The 23,408-nt window shown below is 37.4% G+C and overlaps 1 protein-coding gene across 3 annotated transcripts; it reads left to right on the forward strand.

The window, feature by feature from the left end:
- The first annotated feature begins 193 nt into the window (after positions 1-193).
- Positions 194-21,521, forward strand: LOC127425106 (Golgi phosphoprotein 3-like). 3 transcript variants are annotated; one of them, XM_051670762.1, is made up of 6 exons: positions 194-512; positions 1,195-1,380; positions 7,167-7,298; positions 13,573-13,687; positions 15,818-16,191; positions 18,762-19,596. In XM_051670762.1, exons 2-6 carry the CDS (start codon positions 1,201-1,203, stop codon positions 18,798-18,800), a joined length of 840 nt encoding a protein of 279 aa, XP_051526722.1. In that variant the 5' UTR covers positions 194-512; positions 1,195-1,200; the 3' UTR covers positions 18,801-19,596. The 3 variants fall into 3 exon arrangements, with proteins under 3 accessions (XP_051526722.1, XP_051526721.1, XP_051526720.1); XM_051670760.1 differs by lacking the exon at positions 18,762-19,596 and adding an exon at positions 20,996-21,521 and having other exon boundaries at positions 377-512; XM_051670761.1 differs by having other exon boundaries at positions 204-512; positions 15,818-19,596.
- Positions 21,522-23,408: the final 1,887 nt, after the last annotated feature.

A 23,408-nucleotide genomic window follows, 5' to 3' on the forward strand; every position in this document is an offset into this window, starting at 1 on the left:
CAAAATAAACAAATTATAAAAAATATTTAACACTACTTTAATGTGTGAAGGGTGAATAAAAAACGATTTGTTTTCCGACTATTTCATTCTTTAAGTATATTAACATATATAATTAGGAAATTTGTGACAAAGATAATGTTGACATGATTGACTATGGGGTAAAATATTAAATAAAGTTAATAAACTTGATTTTTAAGCACGGTGTGTGAAAGTGTCCGGTGTATCTGGATCCTGTATCTGGGTGACGTGCACAGAACAGGTACGCGCAGTTCACAGTGCGTAAATCACCGCGTTACTTGCGTTAGTAGCGTGAGTTGTGATTGGATGAGAGACGCTTGCGCTTATGCTGATTGGCTGATCTGTTTTAGAGGCGTGTCCGCAGGTGAGCGCTGCACTGTCAGGTAAACAGGTGAACACACAGGGAAGTGAACAAGACAAACTGACAGAAGTGTAACCGAAAGGAAAATCTCACATTGGATCTTATTGTATTTTTGCAGTGATAGACAGATGAGGTGAGTTTATTTACATGGAAATGTAAGTCTTTTCAGTATGCTTATGTAAGAAAAAGATACTGATAATATTTTAAGTACCATAAAACAGAAGCTGAAGTCTGGCATGCAAATGTAAAACACTAAAGAATCGATAAACTCGTGTGAGGAGAGAATTAGTTAAAGTTATAACCCTTAATGTAATAGTAGTGTAATGTTGACTTGATGTGTCCTCAGCATACTGTGATATATGAAAAGTGTATTCATGGGTGTTTCTTTTTTTTTTTAAAGGCAGTTTTATGTCCCAGGGGTTGATTTTTAGTAAAAACGTTTTTCTTTTTGTTATATGAAGGTCACATTAAAACTGAATTGGGAACATTTATTTGACCTTTATTACATTCAAATGTCTTTTATGTATAGATTTGACTGTTTTAGTCTTGACAAAACAAAGAAAAATGAGGAAGGGAAATATCAAATATTTTTTTGGGCATCATTTCCAGTCAAGCTGTAATTTTGCTGTAACTGTTGGATATTGTTAGTAGACAAATTTAATCAACTAGTGACAGTGTGAAAAGTGTTTTAACGACGTCCACAGTGCTAAAAGTGCCTGAATTTCAAGAAACACCCATATATTTCTATTCTTAATGTGTTTAAAGTGTTGGAAGTGACTGAAGAGGGTGTAATCATAAAAGTTTTTTGGTTGCAGGACGGAATGACCACACTGACGAAGCGAAACCGTCGTGTGGAGGCTCCGGTGGAGAGTTGGAGTAGCGCCGAGGAGAAGGAGGACAGAAGAGATGTGAACTCTGATGAAGAGAAGGACACAGACTCCAAATCACTGAGACTCACATTGATGGAGGAGATTCTGCTGCTGGGACTCAAAGACAAAGAGGTTTCATGATACTGAATGGCATTTTTAGGTTTCATGAAGACATTAACTGGTCAGGTAGTGTTTCAGGCCTGGAGCTTCTGAAGTGTGTGTACTTGTCATGTACCTGCGGTGTGTGGAAACATTCTCAAGGGTGATGTAAAATAATTTTGTTATTCTGAAAAAATCTGGTTCAACCAGTTAAATCACTTTCAGTGAATGTGAGTCTGAGAGAACACAATTAAACTAGGCATGAGTCACTGTATGGACATTTACAAACAATGAAAAAAAGTAAAAACATTGACATTTGTAGATCAAAGTGGTTCCTAGTAAAACATTGACTGTTAAATTAACTATAAATCAATAGTGTATAATTCAAGCCGTAGTGACGTCCGATAGTAGCTGATAGTTTTTTTTATTCCTCCATTTTCCTCTGTGGCCAGTGCTGGAAGATTCTAAAGTATAACAGCGGCTTCAAGAGGTGAAATAAAAACAATAACATAGGGATTGTTACAAAAAGCAACTATCGGCACCGATTAATCAGTATAAACTAACCTAATCTAACCCTAACCAAAAAGCAGCTATCGGCACCGATTAATCAGTAAAACTAACCTAATCTAACCCTAACCAAAAAGCAACTATCGGCACAGATTAATCAGTATAAACTAACCTAACCTAACCCTAACCAAAAAGCAACTATCGGCACAGATTAATCAGTAAAAATTAAACTAAACTATCCATAAACCTAACCAAAAAGCAACTATCGGCACAGATTAATCAGTAAAAACTAACCTAACCTAACCCTAACCAAAAAGCAGATATCGGCACAGATTAATCAGTAAAAACTAACCTAATCTAATCCTAACCAAAAAGCAACTATCGGCACAGATTAATCAGTATAAACTAATCTAACCCTAACCAAAAAGCAACTATCGGCACAGATTAATCAGTAAAAACTAACCTAATCTAATCCTAACCAAAAAGCAACTATCAGCACCAATAAGAAAATCCTTCTTTTGAGTCAGTTCTTTTCAGTGAATTGGTTGCACTGATTCACAAATCATTCTGAATAAAAATTATTTTTCAGTTTAAAATCAGTTTCCAGCAGTCCCAAACGACTGGAAAAGTCATGGAAATCTATTGGTCAAAAAGGGTGGAAACCCTGTAGTTATTACTATGTTATAGATATTTAATAAGTTAAATTTTAATGCAGGACTGGAATATCAGGTTGTAAAGTGAGCAGGTGTGTCTGCGTCAAACTATTCTTATGTAAAATCTTTCAGCAAACTTCCTTGTTACTTAGTGAATATAAAACCTTTATTACAAACAACAGGTGTGTATAATCCCTGTGTGTGCATGAAGTCAAGCTCAGGTATAATTTGATGGCATGTCGTTTTAATTAAAGTGTCACATGCCGATGCTGGTAAACCCTTCAGACTTCAGATTTATGAACACATACACTGTCTGAAGGACTTCTGTATTCTTTGTGATGGAAAGCAAAGAGCAAAGCTGCATGTTTTAGAATAATGCAGCATTTTACTATTTAGGATATTTATGTATGTATGTATTTTATTTATGTATTAGGAGAGTATTAGATAAGTGTTCTCTCTTCTATTTCACTGTGGAGAGTTTGTAATCGTTTTACAATATTTATTCCGTTTTATTAAGTCAAAAATGGGAGCAGATCATCACATTCTATTCAACTTACTAACTGTCATGGCCGGCTCGTAAGCCACAACAATAAGGGAGACTACACATTGGATACATGCTCAAATAACACAATTTAATGAAGAGAAAGAATATATACAGGAAATGAAATGATAACAAAACAAGAATAAAGCCAAAACAACACAGGTCTGGATCGGGGAGAGGCACTTGAAGACTGGTAGAGAGCCGGTTTTAAAGCCAGTGGAACCCTCAGCACAGGGTCCTGTCAGGTCTAATCATTGGGCTCATCAACTTCTCAATTCGGCCACTACCAATCTCTAAAACAAAATACAAACACAAAAGAAAAACCAATGCAGCCCAAAAGGGGCCGTAACATAACGTGGAAAAAAATACTGTTCTTGTCTTGAATACATCCATTTATCATTTACTGTTGTTGTTGAAAACTGGACTAACATCAGAATACTCTTTCTGTTGCTCAATCAGAGATTAAAGAACATTTGGCCCATTTCTGGCTAAAATTAAGGGAAAATTTCATCATCAGCCAGTCATCATCACAAAATAAACCCTGACGCTCATAATACTGAAATATTTCACTGCTGCCATTGACCAATCGCAGTCAAGTATTACAGAGAAACTTGTAATAAGTAAATTATATTTTATGGTCTTTTTTTCAGTTATTTGTGTTTAAAATTGAAACTAGTTTTATAGGTTTCACAAACTCTTTCATGACTGATTGTCTGAATGCAGTGTCAGAGTTTGCAATATATGTGTGTATGTGTGAGCCCGAGTTTAGTGCAAACTCCAGAAATTGGTCTATTTCTATAGGAAAATGTATTAAAAGTGGCACAAAGTATTTCATGGCATCTATTTAGCTAAAGATACAGTATTTTATTTCTCAAATAATACCACTATACACAGTATATCGGTCTTACGATTAATCGGTGCTGATAGTTGCTTTTTGAAATTATTTAATGCCAAAAATCTATGCCGATAGTTGCAGATACATTTTTTTTATTCATACATTTTCCTCTTTGGCCAGTGCAGTAGGAATCTACAGTATAACAGCGGCATCTAGAGGTGAAATAAAAACAATCATATAGGGATTGTTCTAAAAAGCAACTATCGGCATGGATTAATCAGTATAAACTAACCTAATCTAACCCTAACCAAAAAGCAACTATCGGCGCCGATTAATCAGTAAAAACTAACCTAATCTAACCCTAACCAAAAAGCAACTATCGGCACAGATTAATCAGTAAAAACTAACCTAATCTAATCCTAACCAAAAAGCAACTATCGGCACAGATTAATCAGTAAAAACTAACCTAATCTAACCCTAACCAAAAAGCAACTATCGGCACAGATTAATCAGTAAAAACTAACCTAATCTAACCCTAACCAAAAAGCAACTATCGGCACAGATTAATCAGTAAAAACTAACCTAATCTAACCCTAACCAAAAAGCAACTATCGGCACAGATTAATCAGTAAAAACTAACCTAATCTAACCCTAACCAAAAAGCAACTATCGGCACAGATTAATCAGTAAAAACTAACCTAATCTAACCCTAACCAAAAAGCAACTATCGGCACAGATTAATCAGTAAAAACTAACCTAATCTAACCCTAACCAAAAAGCAACTATCGGCACAGATTAATCAGTAAAAACTAACCTAATCTAACCCTAACCAAAAAGCAACTATCGGCACAGATTAATCAGTAAAAACTAACCTAATCTAACCCTAACCAAAAAGCAACTATCGGCACAGATTAATCAGTAAAAACTAACCTAATCTAACCCTAACCAAAAAGCAACTATCGGCACAGATTAATCAGTAAAAACTAACCTAATCTAATCCTAACCAAAAAGCAACTATCGGCACAGATTAATCAGTAAAAACTAACCTAATCTAATCCTAACCAAAAAGCAACTATCGGCACAGATTAATCAGTAAAAACTAACCTAATCTAATCCTAACCAAAAAGCAACTATCGGCACAGATTAATCAGTAAAAACTAACCTAATCTAATCCTAACCAAAAAGCAACTATCGGCACGGATTAATCAGTAAAAACTAACCTAATCTAATCCTAACCAAAAAGCAACTATCGGCATGGATTAATCAGTAAAACTAACCTAATCTAATCCTAACCAAAAAGCAACTATCGGCATGGATTAATCAGTAAAACTAACCTAATCTAATCCTAACCAAAAAGCAACTATCGGCACAGATTAATCAGTATAAACTAACCTAACCTAACCCTAACCAAAAAGCAACTATCGGCACAGATTAATCAGTATAAACTAACCTAATCTAACCCTAACCAAAAAGCAACTATCAGCACAAATTAATCAGTAAAAACTAACCTAATCTAATCCTAACCAAAAAGCAACTATCGGCATGGATTAATCAGTAAAACTAACCTAATCTAATCCTAACCAAAAAGCAACTATCGGCACAGATTAATCAGTAAAAACTAACCTAATCTAACCCTAACCAAAAAGCAACTATCAGCACAAATTAATCAGTAAAAACTAACCTAATCTAATCCTAACCAAAAAGCAACTATCGGCACAGATTAATCAGTATAAACTAACCTAATCTAACCCTAACCAAAAAGCAACTATCAGCACAAATTAATCAGTAAAAACTAACCTAATCTAATCCTAACCAAAAAGCAACTATCGGCATGGATTAATCAGTAAAACTAACCTAATCTAATCCTAACCAAAAAGCAACTATCGGCACAGATTAATCAGTAAAAACTAACCTAATCTAATCCTAACCAAAAAGCAACTATCGGCACAGATTAATCAGTATAAACTAACCTAATCTAATCCTAACCAAAAAGCAACTATCGGCACAGATTAATCAGTAAAAACTAACCTAATCTAACCCTAACCAAAAAGCAACTATCGGCACAGATTAATCAGTATAAACTAACCTAATCTAACCCTAACCAAAAAGCAACTATCGGCACAGATTAATCAGTATAAACTAACCTAACCTAACCCTAACCAAAAAGCAACTATCGGCACAGATTAATCAGTAAAAACTAACCTAATCTAACCCTAACCAAAAAGCAACTATCGGCACAGATTAATCAGTATAAACTAACCTAACCCTAACCAAAAAGCAACTATCGGCACAGATTAATCAGTAAAAACTAACCTAATCTAACCCTAACCAAAAAGCAACTATCGGCACAGATTAATCAGTACAAAATAAATCTTAAATCTTTTATCATTGACAATATTTATCCATATTTTTATTCTCACTTCAATGCATATTTTGTAGTTGTTATTGTAACAGAACTAAGTCTCTGAATTTCAAAATAAGAGTCCATTGTGTGTTTTGGGTTTGTTTACAGTTAAAAGTCCCACATCATGCACTAAATCTTTATTTTTTCTGGTTATTATTGGGATTATTTTGGTTGCACAATTAACTGCATCTGGTATTTAATTCATTTTGGACTCTTGTCTTATAGTACCAGAAGACTAAGACACGTTTTTTTACGATTAATCGGTTATCAGCCTTTTGCACCACCGTAGTTTTCGGTATCGGCAAAACCACCGCTGGTCGACATCTACTATACATTCCAAAGCTTGTCTGTTTATTGGCTGTGAGTGTGCAGCACCCATTCAAGCTCCAGGTGTGAATTGTATATTTTATGTCTTCTGATTTTCTAATGAATTTTGTTTAGTTTGTTGTGTTTTGCTTGTGTTTAGTAACAGTGTTGGGTGTAATCTAATAACACAGTAATTCATTACTGTAATCTAATTTTTAGTAAAAAAAAGCAATGCAGTGCATTACATTTTAAATTCTTGCACAGTTACTGACTTTCAGGTAAGGTAATTACTTTTAAGTACATTTCTTGTGATGCAAATTTCTACTAATTTTAACTATGTATAATACATTTAAAATGTGAATTCATATGTGCGTCTGTTTGCGTTTCTGTGCAAAATAAAACATTTGTGTGAAAAGTATTTTAGAACGTAAAATAATCAGTAAAGTATTCTGATTAAAATTTTAGAGAAGTAATTAGTAATATGTAATGGATTACTTCTATTGAGTAACTCGCCCAACACTGTTTTTTAATCCAACTGTGGTTGGGAGTTGACGTGATCCGTGTGATCCACAGGGCTACACTTCGTTCTGGAATGACAGCATCTCATCAGGGTTGCGCGGCTGCCTGCTGGTGGAGTTGACGCTGCGGGGTCGCATTTATCTTGAACCTCAGAGTACACGCAAAAGAAAACTTCTCGACAGGAAGGTAATCGCAACACACTCTTATCACCCCAAAAATGAGCAAAGAAAACTAGCCAACACAAAGTATGCAGACTCATTATTTATTACAAGTTGTCCGTCGTCAATGAGGAGCTTTTGCTGACGAAATTAGTTGAGGTCACCGGACAGTTCAGGTTTCTGGGATTAAGAACCTAATCGTTTTTTTATCATGAGTGACAAAAACGTATTCACTTTGTTTGGAAAAAATGTGTCTGCTAAAAGAAATTAAACCTAAGAACCACAAATGCAAATATTCTTAAACAATGTGTGGGTGTTTGATGGCGTTAAGCACACATTTCCAGCACATCTTATCTCACATGGTAAACATCAGCAGAAGCAGGTGTGTTCTGTGTGAATGTTTCTTAATTATTTGATGTCTTGTGTAAAAGACAGCTGTCTCGTTTACTCAGTGTGACAGAACCTGTCTGGCCAGATACGTAACTCTCGTTGCGAGCGTCACTGCTGCTGGAACAATCAGAGTTCATTTACATTCTTTTACATATACATCTTCTGTGAGCCGCAGACATTAAACTCTGAAGTGTGTTCTGAGGTCACATTTAATGTCTACGCAATAATAAAGAGATGATGACAAGTTGTGTGACTACAAAATACACTTAACATATTTGTTCTGAACGAAGAATCTCTTCCAAAATGTCTTGAAGCGTGAAAAAAAATCTTCGTTCTACATGATTTTAATGTGATAAAATTTACCGGCATTCTGTTATCATGACAACTGGATATAACTTTACATAGAAAAGGTTAGTAAGTGATTTTATCACACTAAAATCATATTGTTTATGTCTTGTGTCTATACTTTTGAAACAGTGAGTATTTTAATGTTTACAGATTGATCCCATTGACTTCCATTGTAAGTGACTCATTGGATTTGTGCTTTTTTTTTACTTGTATTGAACCCGGAATATTCCTTTAATACTTAGGATGTGAGGTTTGTTCAAATCACTATGAGCAATACTAATAGAGCGCAACATTCGAGTTCCGAAAGTAAAATTCCCATGAATTTTTTCCATGGACAAATTAATTTGTAACAATAACTTGTAAATCTTTAAAGACAGACCTACCGTGAGCTCTGAGGTTGTTAATGGATCTGTTGAAGCCATCAGTCCAAGTTAATTCAACTTCATGTTTAAAAAAATCATGTTTAATAGAGTAATTCCTGATGAACTACATTACCCATAATCCTAAAGAGAGATCCACCAATCACAGAGCTCTGAAGCTCCGCCCACTCCCATAATGCACTGTGAATGACGCAATCGAGTCTCTCTCCCTACAGTCTCATACTATTTATATATTTGTATATCCTCCTGAGACCCGAGTGTGACTGCTGTGTGCATTTTCCATTTCATTTTTTTATTTGTAATTAGTAGCACCTAATAAACAAGCAAAACAAAACTCAATTTTAGACCAAATAGTTTTCCTATAAATGAATGTCCTCATATGTGGACAGCGGGACTAAGTTGTGAAATTGTAAGTAATATCAAGCTATAGAAAATCAGATTTGTTTCATCAAATTGTTTATTATGTGTCCAGGAGTGTTGATTATTCATGTTTTTGAGATGTTACAGACATTACATTATAAATTAGCATAATTAATTCAGATTCAAAGTAATGTCCAGCATCATCCAATCACTGTCAATCATGTTAAAATAAAATGATACATTATAAATTCTGAATCTATGTACTGATTATCATTGTCACATATCTGTCAAACATGTTAAAATGAAATTATAAACTGCCTGGCCAAAAAAAGGCGGCGTTTGGATTTAAAGGTGCAGTATGTAACAATTTTCATGTAATATTCGCCTTTTTTTGCCAATGTGTGAACGGCTTGTAACGCAGCTTAAAAAATTAGCCCTTCCTGGACTTCCTAGGTTGCCTATTAAAGCCTGTAGACTGATTTTCATGTGAAGGGAGCGGGTCAGTTTTGCCAGGAAACTACAAAGGATGTGACGTTTATGCGCGCTCCCGAGAGCCTCAGTGCTTCTCTTCCGCTATTCAACAGCGACAACAAACTGCAACACTAGATAACGTTATCTTAGAGATGGAATCCAGCAAACGTCCGGTTCCCAGCACAACACCGACTCCTACACAAACTCAGAGTAAACCAAAAAACAAAAACATTTATATACTGAATCCCGTCTGACTAAACGGGAACGTGATCGTGGTCGAGCGAAAACTAGAATGAACATCGGCAGGGCGTTTGATTACTGGAGGGACCTTTGTTCGGTTTTGGGGATAAAAACCGACCCTGAATTGGCGTTCTTCTTATTGGACAGGTAAACTTACATAACTGCAAAGCATGTGAAATATAGTGCCATAAGGATTGAACTGTGTCATTTTAGCTAACTTGATCTTGCCTGCTAACGCTAACGAATTGCAAGTGGTATACAGGATAAATGTAATCAAATATGCTGGTTTCTTGATCGTAGTACAACATATGACATACAAAACATACAACAGTGCAACAGTAAACTCTCTGGTATAGTTGGGTAGTATGTAGCTGTATGTGTGTATCAGTATGCTATGTTAGCTGATAAGTAGTTTTAGTTTAGTCTCAAAGTTTGTAGTAAAACAATCATAACTGTGTAATTTTAATTATGTTACCTCATCTGTCAGCATGATGCCGGTGAATCACGTTCAGTCTCTTTGTACGTTACATCATTGTTTTGGTCGATGCTCGCTCGTGTCCCTATGGAGTGTGTGCACGAGCGCGAGCACAAGCAAAAGGTAGCTGCTGCAGTTCACTTAACGGCCACAGGTGTCACTAATAACAGGGGTTTCTGAATCTTACATACTGCACCTTTAAATAAGCAGATACATAAGAGTCTATGATTGGATCATTATTGCAGTGATTCATATGTTTCAGCTAGCAACAGTTATTTTAACCTTAACTGATGCAGTGTGCAGCTTCTCATTTCTTATACAAGCATGTCGGAAGACGGATCCCATAGTCGTGGAAAAGATGTTAATGTGTTTCAGAAGGGGCAAATTATTGTCCTGCATCAAGCAAAGAAAACAACTAAGGAGATTGCTGAAATCACTGGAATTGGGTTAAGAACTGTCCAACGCATTATTAAAACCTGGAAGGATAGTGGTGGACCTTGCGGAAGAAATGTGGTCGGAAATGTTCGTGATCGGAGATCATTAAAATGCTTGGTGAAGTCACATTGTAAAAAATGGACAGTAGAACTCTTGGCTGTGTTTAATAGTGAAAGTAAGAGCATTTCCACACGCACAATGTGATGAGAACTTACAGGATTGGGCCACAAGAATGCAGCTTGTTAGTGAGACTAATTGGATAAAATGACTTCAGTTTGCTAAGGAGCATAAAGATTGGACTGTGGAGCAATGGAAAAAGGTCATGTGGTCTGATGAGTCCAGATTTACCCTATTCCAAAGCGATAGGCGTGTCAGGGTAAGAAGGGAAGTGCATGAATGCACCCGTCATGCATAGTGCCCACTGTACAAGTCTCTGGAGTCAGTGTTATGATCTGGGGTTGCTTCAATTGGTCAGGTCGAGGCTCAGCAACGTTATGCAGCAATAAAATGAAGTCAGCTGACTACCTGAATGTACTGTATGACCAGGTTATCCCATCAATGGATTTTTTCTTCCCTGACGACACGGTCATATTCCAGGACGACAATGCCAAGATTCATTGGGCTCAAATTGTGAAAGAATGGTTCAGGGAGCATGAGGAATCATTTTCACACATGAATTGACCACTACAGAGTCCTGACCTTAACCCCATTGAAAGTCTTTGGGATGTGCTGGAGAACACTTTACAGAGTGGTTCGAGTCTCCTGTCGTCAATACAAGATCTCGGCCAAAAATGAATGCAACTCTGGACGGAAATAAATGTTGTGACGTTGCATAAGGTTGTCGAAACAATGCCATGACGAATGCATGCCTTAATCAAAGCTAAAGGCAGTCCAATGAAATATTAGAGTATGCAACTTTTTGGGGGGGCAGGCAGTGTACATTATAAATTCTGAATCTGAAACTGAACTTTTGATCAGATTTTAGGAGTGAATGCACTTAACTGCATAGAGAGCTATAGGATGCTCCCTTGCTCCCTATTTAGTGAATGACTTAACCTCCAGTGTGCTGTCTGTCTGCACTGGTCTCAGAACAGTTTGAAATGCACCTTATTTTCATCATAACTCCATATAAAGCCTCTGAAAGCAACAAGAATTGACCCATTTATTCTCAATGTGATAATATGCAGTGAATATAGGAATGCATTTAATAATGTTATTTATCAGCTTATTGTACAGTGTTTTAAACAAAAATATAACAAAAGTTAGATTAAAATGAAGCAAAATCACCCACAGATTTGTTACTGTGAAAAGTTATTCAAAATGACTGTTTTTGGAAAGTCTGTCAGAAAACTGCTCCACAGCACTCATCCGAGTACTTCATGTTTATCAGCGCGCCAAATTAATGAAATATTTAAAGCAGCATATCAAACGAAACTGGAGATGCTACTTTTTACAACCAAACAGGTTTCAATGAAAAAACTTACCTGAGGCACTTTTGTTGGCGTTGCGCCCGTAGAAGCGTTTCAAAGAAATCGATGCCATGATGTTTAGTCACGTGACTCTGTACATCAGACGTTTAACCCTTAAATGACTCCTTAGAGTGTCCTGAACAGTATGCAGTGGGGTAAATGAGTCCTTGCATGAGGCTGTGGGGTCACATGAGGGGGTCAGTGATGTGATGCTCATGCTTTTTTTTACGTCTAATGAATCATTCAAAAATGCATCACAAATGCAATTCACACAAAACAATTACTTGAATTCACCTCTTCTATGTTTTCAGTTACTGAGTTCAAAGTCATTTTAGTATTTTTCTGGGGGTTAAAGTTCAAAATGTCATTAGACATTAAAGGCTGAAATTCTTGAAAAAAAAATAATAAAAGAAATGAGTTATGCTGAATAATCGTTTATTATTATATCTTAAGAAAATAAGCATTGAAACTATTTTATTTTAAAATATGATTGATATTTGATACTTTTGTCCACCAAATCAACCAACACGTAGGCAGCAATTTTGTTGTCATGTGACATAAATCATAAAACAGAGAATATCTCGTTAGACATGCAAGACTGTGTGTGAAGATTCAACAAATCATTATATTGTCATATCATTAAATATCAATATTTGGACATTTTAAAGAAAAGGCACATTTGGTTCAGGTCATGCTGTGTAACCTCTTGATATTCTTGATTTAAAAATGCATGATATTCTTAAAAAAATATGTTTCACCTTGAAACATACAGTATGTTTAAAAACTGTTTTGAATTAATGACTTTTGTACACTCTCATGTATTCAAGGTGCAAGGAAACTATTTTAATACCTTTTACTTGATGGTTGCACCACATGACATTTTTAAAGTAATTAAATCTATTTTTTAGTAGAAAATGCTATAAATGTTTTACAAAAATTTGTTAAAACAACATGAACTCATAAAACGAATTTATATGAAAATGTTTCAATATTTCACCTTGGACAATCACCCATATGTCTGAATATTTTGCATTAAAATAAAAATATATTGTTTCTATATCTATAATCAACAACTTAAAATCAATAGTTTTATATTATCCATTGTTAATTAGATTACGTCATTCGCAATGAATCATGGGATTGTGGTTCATGTGTCTATGGTGAGGAAGTAATGGGATACATGTAACAGGATTTAAAATACTAAATGTAACTATTCTATTTCATCTACACTTTAAATCAATGGTATTCAGAATACAGTTACATTCAAAAAGTATTTTCATTACTGAAGAGATTACTTTATATTTTATTGTCATTTGTTTCATTTAATATTTAGTTTATACAGTCGGAAAACTTTTATCCATATAAATTATGCGATCTGAGGAGCATTTGAACAGAGGTGAAACACTTTCTTATAATGTGTTACATTCATACGAGCAGACAGAGGGCGCTCTCTTACTGCTATGAGTGAAAAGGTGGATACAGAAAAGGTGTTAGACCATAATTAGATCATTAGATTTTTTTTTTCTCTAGTAAGACCTTGTCTGATTTTCAAATCAAAGTTTGTAATGTTGTGATTCACCTCAGAGCTGGTTGTTTGGTTCATGGTACACAACAAATCCCTATTGAAAAAATGAATGGGAAAAATACTTCCGGAACCAAGTGGGCATGCACTGTTGCGCTCTATAGTGATGTATTTTCTCCACCCCTCCCACTGGCCCCGTCCCTCTGTTGCAGGTGTTGTTTAAGTCAGCTGCTCCTACAGGTGACGTGCTGCTCGATGAAGCTTTGAAACATATTAAGAACACTGAGCCGCCAGAGAATGTGGCCAGCTGGATTGAGCTTCTCACAGGTGAGACAGAAACACAAACTCTGATCTCTGTATATGCAGCTTTCTTCTAAGTCAGCATCCTTACTGAAGTGAAACCTCATAGTTGATTCCAATATAAGATGTTCAGATGTCTGAAATGAAAACTGGTGGCATTTTAGTGGTCAATATATCGTTGACATTTCCAATGTTACTATTTATGAATTGAAAAAAGAATTTTTCTGTGGTAAATCCAGTACTCAGGCATGCTCTGTCATGCTACTCTAAATTACATTAGTCGTCAGTGCACACTTAGGAATTGTGTCATACCAGGAAGCAGTGGCGAGGCCAGAAAAGTCCAAGTGGTGGACCTCTATTTTGTGCCTAATTTTTTTAACTCAGCCGTTAAAAACATAATTTTTCCTCAACCGTTATGAGTCAATATTCGCTCATTTACACAAGCTAATACATAGATGCACAATTACTGGTACAAAAACAATAAATAATTGTTTTTTAAACAATAATGATGTTTATTATTAGTAATTTACCTAAAGAGGTCGAATTGATGTGATGAAAAAAATTAATGGCCTTAGAATAAAATTCAATAAATTAATATAAAAGATCAGATGCAACTAAATTGAAAAGTTTGAAGACAAAGCCTGGCCTGTAAATTCAAGAAGTTTTAAAAGTTTGAAGGTTTTACAAGCCCTTCAGTCAGACAGACAGATTGAAAGGTTGAAAGCTAACATGTTGTAGCATGCAGCTAGGCCGTGCAAGCATGTTTTAGCATGTAACTAGATGTTCGTTGCATGTTTTAGCACATAGCTAGGTTTTATTAACATGTTTAAACATTAAGCAAGGTGTTGTTTCTAGGGGTTGCAAGCATGTTTTAACACTTAGCTAAGCATTTCTAGCATGTTTTAGCATATTGCTTGCATGTTGTCAGGTGTTGCTAGCATATTTTAGCACTTAGCAATGTCTTTCTGGCATGTTTTAGCATGCTACAACATTATTTAGGCATTTCCAGCATGTTGTTAGCATGTAGCTAGGCATTGTAAGTATGTGGCTAGTATGTTTTAGCATGTTTAAAGGTATTGCTAGCATTTTCTATCATGTAGCTAGATGTTGTTAGCAACTTTTAATCATGTTTTAGCACAAGCTAGGCGTTTATAGGATGTTTAGCCTGTTGCTAGCATGTTTTAGCATGTAACTAGGTGTTGCTAGCATGTTTCTAGAATGTTTTAGCATGAAGGTAGGCACTGCTAGCATGTTTGTAGCATGTTCTAGCATGTAGCTAGGTGTTGCTAGCATGTTCTAGCATGTAGCTAGGTGTTACTAGCAACTTTTAAGCATGTTTTAGCACAAGCTAGGTGTTTATAGAACGTTTAGCCTGTTGCTAGCATGTTTTAGCATGTAACTAGGTGTTGCTAGCATGTTTCTAGAATGTTTTAGCATGAAGGTAGGCACTGCTAGCATGTTTAACATGTTGCTAGCATGTTTCTAGCATGTAGCTAGGTATTGTTATCATGTTTCTAGAATGTTTTTGCATGAAGGTAGGCACTACTAGCATGTTCCTAGCATGTTCTAGCATGTAGCTAGGTGTTGCTAGCATGATTCTAGCATGTAGCTAGGTGTTGCTAGCAACTTTTAAGCATGTTTTAGCAAAAGCTAGGCATTTATGTAATGTTTTAGCCTGCTGCTTTTAGCATGTAACTAGGTGTTGCTAGCATGTTTCTAGAATGATTTAGCATGAAGGTAGGCACTGCTAGCATGTTTAATGTGTTGCTAGCATGTTTCTAGCATGTAGCTAGGTGTTGCTAGCATGTTTCTAGAATGTTTTAGCATGAAGGTAGGTACTACTAGCATGTTCTAGCATGTAGCTAGGTGTTGCTAGCATGTTTTAGCATGTAGCTAGGTGTTGCTATTATGTTTCTAGAATGTTTTAGTATGAAAGTAGACGTTGTTAGCATGTTATCTTTTCTAAATGATCGGACTTAAAGCTCCAAAAAACACATAAAGGCAGCATAAAATTAATCCATATGACTCCAGTGGTTTAATCCATGTCTTCATAAGTAATATGATAGATGTGGGTGAGAAACAGATCAATATTGGAGTTCTTTTTTTAATATGAATTCTCCTCCTACCCAGTATTTTGTTTTTGTTTGTAATTTCCAGGTGAGACGTGGAACCCCCTTAAGTTGAACTTCCAAATCCGTAATGTTCGCGAGCGTTTAGCTAAGAATCTGGTGGAGAAAGGCGTCCTGACGACAGAGAAGCAGAACTTCCTGTTGTTTGACATGACAACACACCCGTTAACGGAGAGCAACGAGAAGGAGCGTCTGGTGCAGCGTCTGCAGGACAGTCTTCTCGATCGTTGGACGAATGATTCCCGCCGTATGAGCCACCGTATGCTCGCGCTGATCGTGCTGGCTCACGCCTCTGATGTGCTAGAAAACGTGCTTATGTCACTTCCGGACGACAGGTACGAAATCGCCTCCACGCGGTCCCGCAGACTGCTAGAAGCTGACCCCGACCAGGAGAGCGCAAAGGTAATGACCCCAGCGGAGGAGATGATCTGGGCCGTTCTGGCGGCTTTTAACAAATCCTGAGAGAACAAGAACTGATCGGTTTTCATAAACTCACTAGCGACCTCTCTCGGCAGCTTCTGGAACTGCAGCTGAGACAGATGGGAAAATGGTTGAGGGTAAAAGCTGTTTGAAACAAACCCGTTTTTAATCAGTCAGATTAGGTGCCATGTTATTGTAAGAAACACACTTCACTCTCATGATGTTTATTTGCACATCAACACATCATAGATCTGTCCGTTGCATCAAAGTATGTCTGCGGCATGAACACAGTTGCTCCAAAACCTAGTGAGCTGGGCAGTTGGCATGAAGTATTTTTGGGTAGTTGAAATGTCCTAATGTGTGACGCATCTAAAAAGCATTTTGTTCATTCTTTCAAAGTTGTTAGGGTTAAGGCATATACATTAGGTACATGCGTTTATCTAAAGTGACTAACAGTGCATTTAAACTACATATTATATAAGTATCTGTGTGTTTATTTTAGGACCTAATATATACATATACTGTTATACATTCATATACATTTTAACCAAAAATCTTAAAGCCCAAAGAAGCCCAGCCTTGCTCTCTACTCTCTTCATAGGCAGCTACCTTCCAAGGCAGCATCCTAATTGAAATAGAGCCTCATAAGTGGCCGGTTTTGAACACTTTAAATTGGCAATAACTTTCTGCACCACACAAATAGCGCTCCTCACATGAATCGACTTGCATGTGATTCCGACAGAGTTTTGTGTTAGCATGTTGCTACCTGCTCTTTGGAACTACGGAGCCCCTTAGAAGATAGACAGGGAATTTATGATCTTGTAATTATTGTGGGTTCCCTCGCAATTAGGGTTGCCAACTTTCTACCAGCCAAAGAAAATTTTCCCCCAGCGGGGCTCCAGCGTGAGACGTTGTGCAAGGGTTGAACTAGAGCTTTTTTACATAGGAAAACAATTGAAAAACAGTGCCGACAGATGCAAAAATGCAATCGGTGTGAACGGGCCGCTAATACACTCAAAGGGTGCTGTAAATGATTTCAGCCATTCTACTTCCACGAGACTGAGCCGTTGGATTAGCCACGCCCCCTCTTTCCAAAACCCGCACTCCAAAAATAACAAATTAGTTTTATTGAGACCAACATCATGCAGAAAAAGTTGTTAAAAACAACAGCAGCAAAATAGCACCCTCAACTGGAAACTGTTATGAACAACATGGCATAAAAATGGCATTAAGCCTCAATGCAGATATATATAATTTTTTCTGTGTACACAAAACGTATTTTGAGGCAAACCTAAACCTAACAATTAATTGTAACACCTTACCCACATCCAAAAAGCCTTGTTTTATAGCACGGAAGAAAGAGAAACATTCTGATTTTTAATGTGCTTTTGTAAGATTTTGAGATATACTTCCATGTTTTGATTGTGAGATTTTTCCTCATTTTAACCCCAAACCCCAAACCCCAAACCTAAACATAAAGTGGAAGCCCTTACCATGTTTATAATTGGTACAAAACCATGTTTTGTGTACCACGGAAGAAAGGAAATATCAGGGTTTAGAACGAGACGAGGGAAGTGTATGTGAAGCGTACTGTATATGATGTTTTAAAATACTGTCTAGGTAGGTAGCTCACTAGGTTTTGGAACACAGCTCGTGTGTCGTCAGTTTTTGTGCTAGTTCAACATTCTTTTTGTTTTCTTTTTTTTAATTTTCTCCCCAATTTGGAATGCCCAGTTCCCAATGCGCTCTAAGTCCTCATAGTGGTGTAGTGACTCGCCTCAATCCGGGTGGCGGAGGACGAATCTCAGTTGCCTCCGCGTCTGAGACCGTCAATCTGCGCATCTTATCACGTGGCTTGTTGAGCGCGTTACTGCGGAGACATAGCGCATGTGGAGGCTTCACGCTATTCTCCACGGCATCCACACACAACTCGCCACACGCCCCACTGAGAGCGAAACACATTATAGTGACCACGAGGAGGTTACCCCATGTGACTCTACCCTCCCTAGCAACCGGGCCAATTTGGTTGCTTAGGAGATCTGGCTGGAGTCACTCAGCACGCCCTGGATTCGAACTAGTGACTCCAGGCGTCTTTACTCACTGAGCTACCCAAGCCCCCCCAGAGTTCAACATTCTTCTAGTTTGATGACGACGTGTGTCGTATGAAATCAGCTGTTCACTTCTTCATATCCTGTGTTACAGCTTTTAAACATTGTGTCACTATGACAAAAGCCTTTTGTGTCGCTCAATGTTTTTTTCATGTACCAGCAGTAGTACGAAAGATCAAAAGTGATTATTCATGAAAACACAACGCAGGACAAAAGATTAGACCCAAGACAGTAATAATGTATTCTCTAAATTATATTGAAGAAATGTTCTGAAATGATTTTCTGTGGAAGCAAATGCAACGTCCCATTAATTATACAAGGTTAAAGTTAATAACTGCAATGTATGTTTTTCTCAATATTTATATTTTAAATGAATTTGGCCGTTCTTCTTTGCAGATTGTTAGTTGTAGCCAACCATATTTACTTTTATTTCTTTCTTTACAGGTAAATAAAAAAATACTCTGCATAATTTCTACAAAATAGTGTAAATTCTCAGTTCTTTCAACACTCTTGCTGTCATATGAACAGATCTGTGATGTTTCCAGAGCTTTGCTGAATGTGTTTGTAGACAGTTTGTCTTTGATAAACGACCTTCTCTGATAAGGAAAACCTTGACAAAACTTCTCTCCTACGGATGTGACACCAAAATGACACCTTGTGGGAGTGGGAACCACCAAATAATGTTTATGATATTTGCACCCATTATAGTTCAGTTGCTGTAAATAAGAGCCATATGGGACGTGTCTCTGTATGATGAAGAGTCTGAGAGACGACTGTAGACGATTTAGAAACTCCTTTATAAGCGTTCTGGGATCATTTGGATGACTTTTCTTCAGTTAAACACAAGAATAATCTCCTTGATTAACTGGACAGCAGAAAATGCTTGATCAATGCAATAAATGCAAAATGTGTTGTGTGTAAAAACAATTTTGGGGCATAATTAACTGGAGGCAAACATCAAATAAAATTAGCCCTTAAAACACAAATACAAGACCAAAAAATAAAATAAAAACGAGAAAAATCCACCTCGCTCTAGAGAGTACATGTGTGTGTTGGTTTAAACCATAGCCATATGTTTTACAGTTGTTTGTGATAACTGGATAATGAATTTTGAAATCATTTTAGAGAGATAGCACATAGAGCGATTTCTAGTTGATGAGATATTTTAAAGTGGAGTATAAGTATAAAGATTTATATTCATCCATGACTTTTCCAGGCCTGAAAATCTTTCAGTCATGGGGTTTCCGACTTCTCTTTTCTTTTCTTTTTTTGGGGGGGGGGGCAAAAAATAATTGGGAATTCCCAGAAGTCCGTGTGAAAGCTATCACATTTCATTATATTTTATGGAACTAGTTATGTTTCTTATTATTTTTAACATCAGTTGTGTACATTGTGGTGTTCTGTGATATTTTAGGTAATGTTTATCATGTTATTTTAGTGTCGTGTGCGTTTAGTTTTTTGTGTCTCTACATGTGTATTAATTATTGTTCATAATGAACTTTAAGTCATCATGTTGCCTTCTGTTGGTGTTTAAAAAACAGATTAAAAAGAAAAAAAGCAAAAAGCAAATGAATGTTTTTTAATTAATGGTTTACAAATGTTTGTTTTTTTAAATGAACTGTCAAAACATAATTTCATTTTATAGTTGAAACATGTTAATTCACTTTATGGTGTTGAACTGTTATTTCAGTTTATGGTGAACTCATGAGTGATTCATGTTGTTTATCAACTTGTAGGGATGACAAAAGTACTTTATTCTCAAAGTATAATGAGTTTATTCTCAACATTTTATTTCAACTTTTTTCTTTAAATTGAACAATTTTGTTCTCGAACCACTGACTATATTCTCAAAGTATAATAAGTTTATTCTCAACATTTTAATTAAACATTTATCTTTAAATTTAACTAGTATTTTTCTCGAAACACAACGACTTTATTCTCAAAGTATAATGAGTTTATTCTCAACATTTTATTTAGACTTTTTTCTCGAAATATTGCGAGTTAAATCTCACATTATAATGATTTTAAATATTAGATGTTTTAATTTTTTTATTTAACTTGGCCCTAATCGTCTTCCAGAATTTACAGCCTGCTGACTTCTAAATTAACGTAAAACTACCAGATGAATCAATGATATATGTGTCAGTTATATGCAATGTGTGTTTAACTACGTAAAGCTGAAAGGGACAAAAAGAGTGTGCCTTTTTGAGAATATCTGAAGCTGACACAAAAACTAGTGGGACCTTTGAGTTTTAGTTCCAGTAATATTTAAAATATAGCACCTCACAGATGTAATATTTCAATTTAATAATAAAGTTTCAAAAGATGACTCCAAATGCCTAAGCCTTGAGTATCTACTGAACCTACAACCGCCCCTGCTTTGTTTCTAAATTAGGTAGACTGGTAAATCAGCCAATCAGATTACATCTTGGTGGCCTGAGGCTGAGACTGTGTTTAGTGTTGTGTTGTTGTGTGGAGAGAGGAGATGTACAGGAGAACAGTTTGGGAGCAGAACTTTCTTTATGTTCAGGAACGTAACGAGAAAACGGCCGCTGGTCTTCACACGTACACCCTGGGACTCAACCACCTCAGTGACATGGGACAGTCCACAGAAACACACTTTAACATGGTTCCTTCTCTAGCTGTGATTCTTCTTTCTTGTGCGTGTTTGTGTTTAGACAACAGATGAAGTCAGTCCTTTGCTGAATGGTTTGATGGAGGAAGATTTTCCTGATGTCAACATGACTCTTACCCCACTGACACACCCTTACCTGCCCCTGCCACCCAGAGAGAACTGCACCGAGCGTGGCATGGTCAGCCCCATCCAGAACCAGGAATGTGTTTATTGTTGTGTTGTGAGAGTATATGAGCGATTAGAGGACTGTAACAAGTGTGTGTTAGGGCCCGTGTGGCTCCTGCTGGGCATTCAGTGCTGTTGGTGCTCTTGAAGAGGTGAACCGGCAAAATTACGACTGTCCCACAGTTGTGGCATCATTTCCACCACACCAAACAATTTTGCCCCTAATAAAGGTTTTCAAAAGTTAGTGTACTTGTTGAACAAGTGAAAAAAAGTGTGAGTGAAGAGCATGCTTGAGATTAAATATGAGACAAAACAAAGTAAAATCAAGGTAAAAATCAAATATTTGTATTAGCCGTCATTTCCAATCAAGCTGTGATTTTGCCAAAAGTGTGAAAATATGATTTAATTGTGTGTATTTAGGATGCATTAAATGTTAGCTATGAAATTAGTCTCAGCAAGACAAAGGAGACGGTCATTTTATTTGAAAAAAAGTTAAAAATGTCATTTCCATCATTGTCATTTCCAGCACAGAATTCTATTAAACACAATACAGAATTGGAGATGTGCTGGAAATGACACAAAAATGACAGAAATCTCCTGTGATGCATGAACATACACTGTTTGACATTGTTTTTTCACAAATTAAATCGACTAGTCAGAGTGTGAAAAATGTTTTAATGAGACTTTACTTTCTAGAAATCAACAGTGATAAAATTGCCCAAAGTTGAAGAAACACCCATATATTCTTATATGTGTTTCAAACAACAGTGAGCTGCTTACCAAGGCAGCATTTTAAGGCTGTGTTGCCCTAAAATTAACGTTCAACTGCACCAATAATACTCATATATACTGTTTGAACATTCAGCTTCACCGATAATACCAAAAAATGTCATCTTAACATTCGACCACAGTTTCGAAGCATGTTGACTTTGATGGTAACTCAGGGCTGAATGAATAATTTTGTGTCAGTAAATGAAGGTTTACTGCGATGTCTCAAGGCCGAAACATACTCTACACAAGAACGTGAACGCAAATGCCAGCATTTGGTCACTGCATTGCTGAGGCGCGGTCCGGTGGAACATGCTTAACATACGTACTTGCACATTAAACATTTATGCTAGTAAACCAGAAGTGTTATTATTCTGGTATGTTGCTATAAATATATTGACTTGAACTGACTTTCTCAGTAATATTCTCTTCAAACTTTTGCTCAACAATGAACGTTACATTTATATAGCGCTTTGTCAGACACTACACTCAAAGCGCTTTACACAGTGAACAGGGGAATCTCCTCAACCACCACCAGTGTGCAGCATCCACCTGGATGATGTGACGGCAGCCATAGTGCGCCAGTACGCTCACCACACACCAGCTATTGGTGGAGAGGAGAGAGTGGAGTTATAGAGCCAATTAATGGATGGGATTATTAGGAGGCCGTGATTGAGAAGGGCCTATGGGGGGAATGAGGGCGGGGCCAGGCCTTGAGGACACACAGCCGGCCCTGAATCAGGCTAATCAGCCAGGAGGGGGATAAAGATGAGCCGGAGGTGCCAGTTCGAGAGAGAGAGTTGCACGCAGCTGCGCTGCATCTGTGTTTGTCTTATGTTTTATGTTCTATGTTGTTTTAAGTTCATTTATACCATTGAACTTTACGTTGACTGTTCAGCCGGTTCCTGCCTCCTCCTTGCCCATCCTTTAACTATTACACTGGTGCCGAAACCCAGGAGGGAGTAGGGATGTGCTGTTGCGGAGTCCTCGCCACTGCACGGCACCTGCCTAGGGATGGAGGGGTCGCTGCCGGCCGCCGAGAGCTGGAGGAACCACTGCCATCCACTGAAGATGGGGAGGAGCAGTTCCGTCCGCCAAGGGCCGGAGGACTCGCTGCTGTCTGCCAGGGGAGGAGCGAGCTGTCATCTGCCAGAGGGCGGATGAGCAGTTGGGCACCAGGCAACAGCGTGTCCGGGAACCGGCAAGCAAGTTTTTCTTTCTCTCTCCTCTCTCTCTCTCTCTCTCTGTTGCTCTGCCTCACTCTTTCCCTCTCCCTCCCCTCGTTTCTCCAAGGGCTCCAGAAAGGTGGGGAAGACCTGCCGGCAGGCATGGCCGGAAGGGAGGGGAGTGCGTCATGCCAGGGGTTTCCCCAGTCTGAGTCGGTTGATGGAGGAGTGTGACGAAGAGGAGGGCAGGATCGGGCTAATCAGCCGGGAGGGGGACGAGCCGGAGGTGCCAGTTTGGGAGAGAGAGACGCATGCGGCCGCGCTGCATGTGTGTTTGTCTTATGTTTTATGTTCTAT

Source organism: Myxocyprinus asiaticus, chromosome 34, assembly GCF_019703515.2.
Source record: "Myxocyprinus asiaticus isolate MX2 ecotype Aquarium Trade chromosome 34, UBuf_Myxa_2, whole genome shotgun sequence".
Taxonomy (NCBI): Eukaryota; Metazoa; Chordata; class Actinopteri; order Cypriniformes; family Catostomidae; genus Myxocyprinus; species Myxocyprinus asiaticus.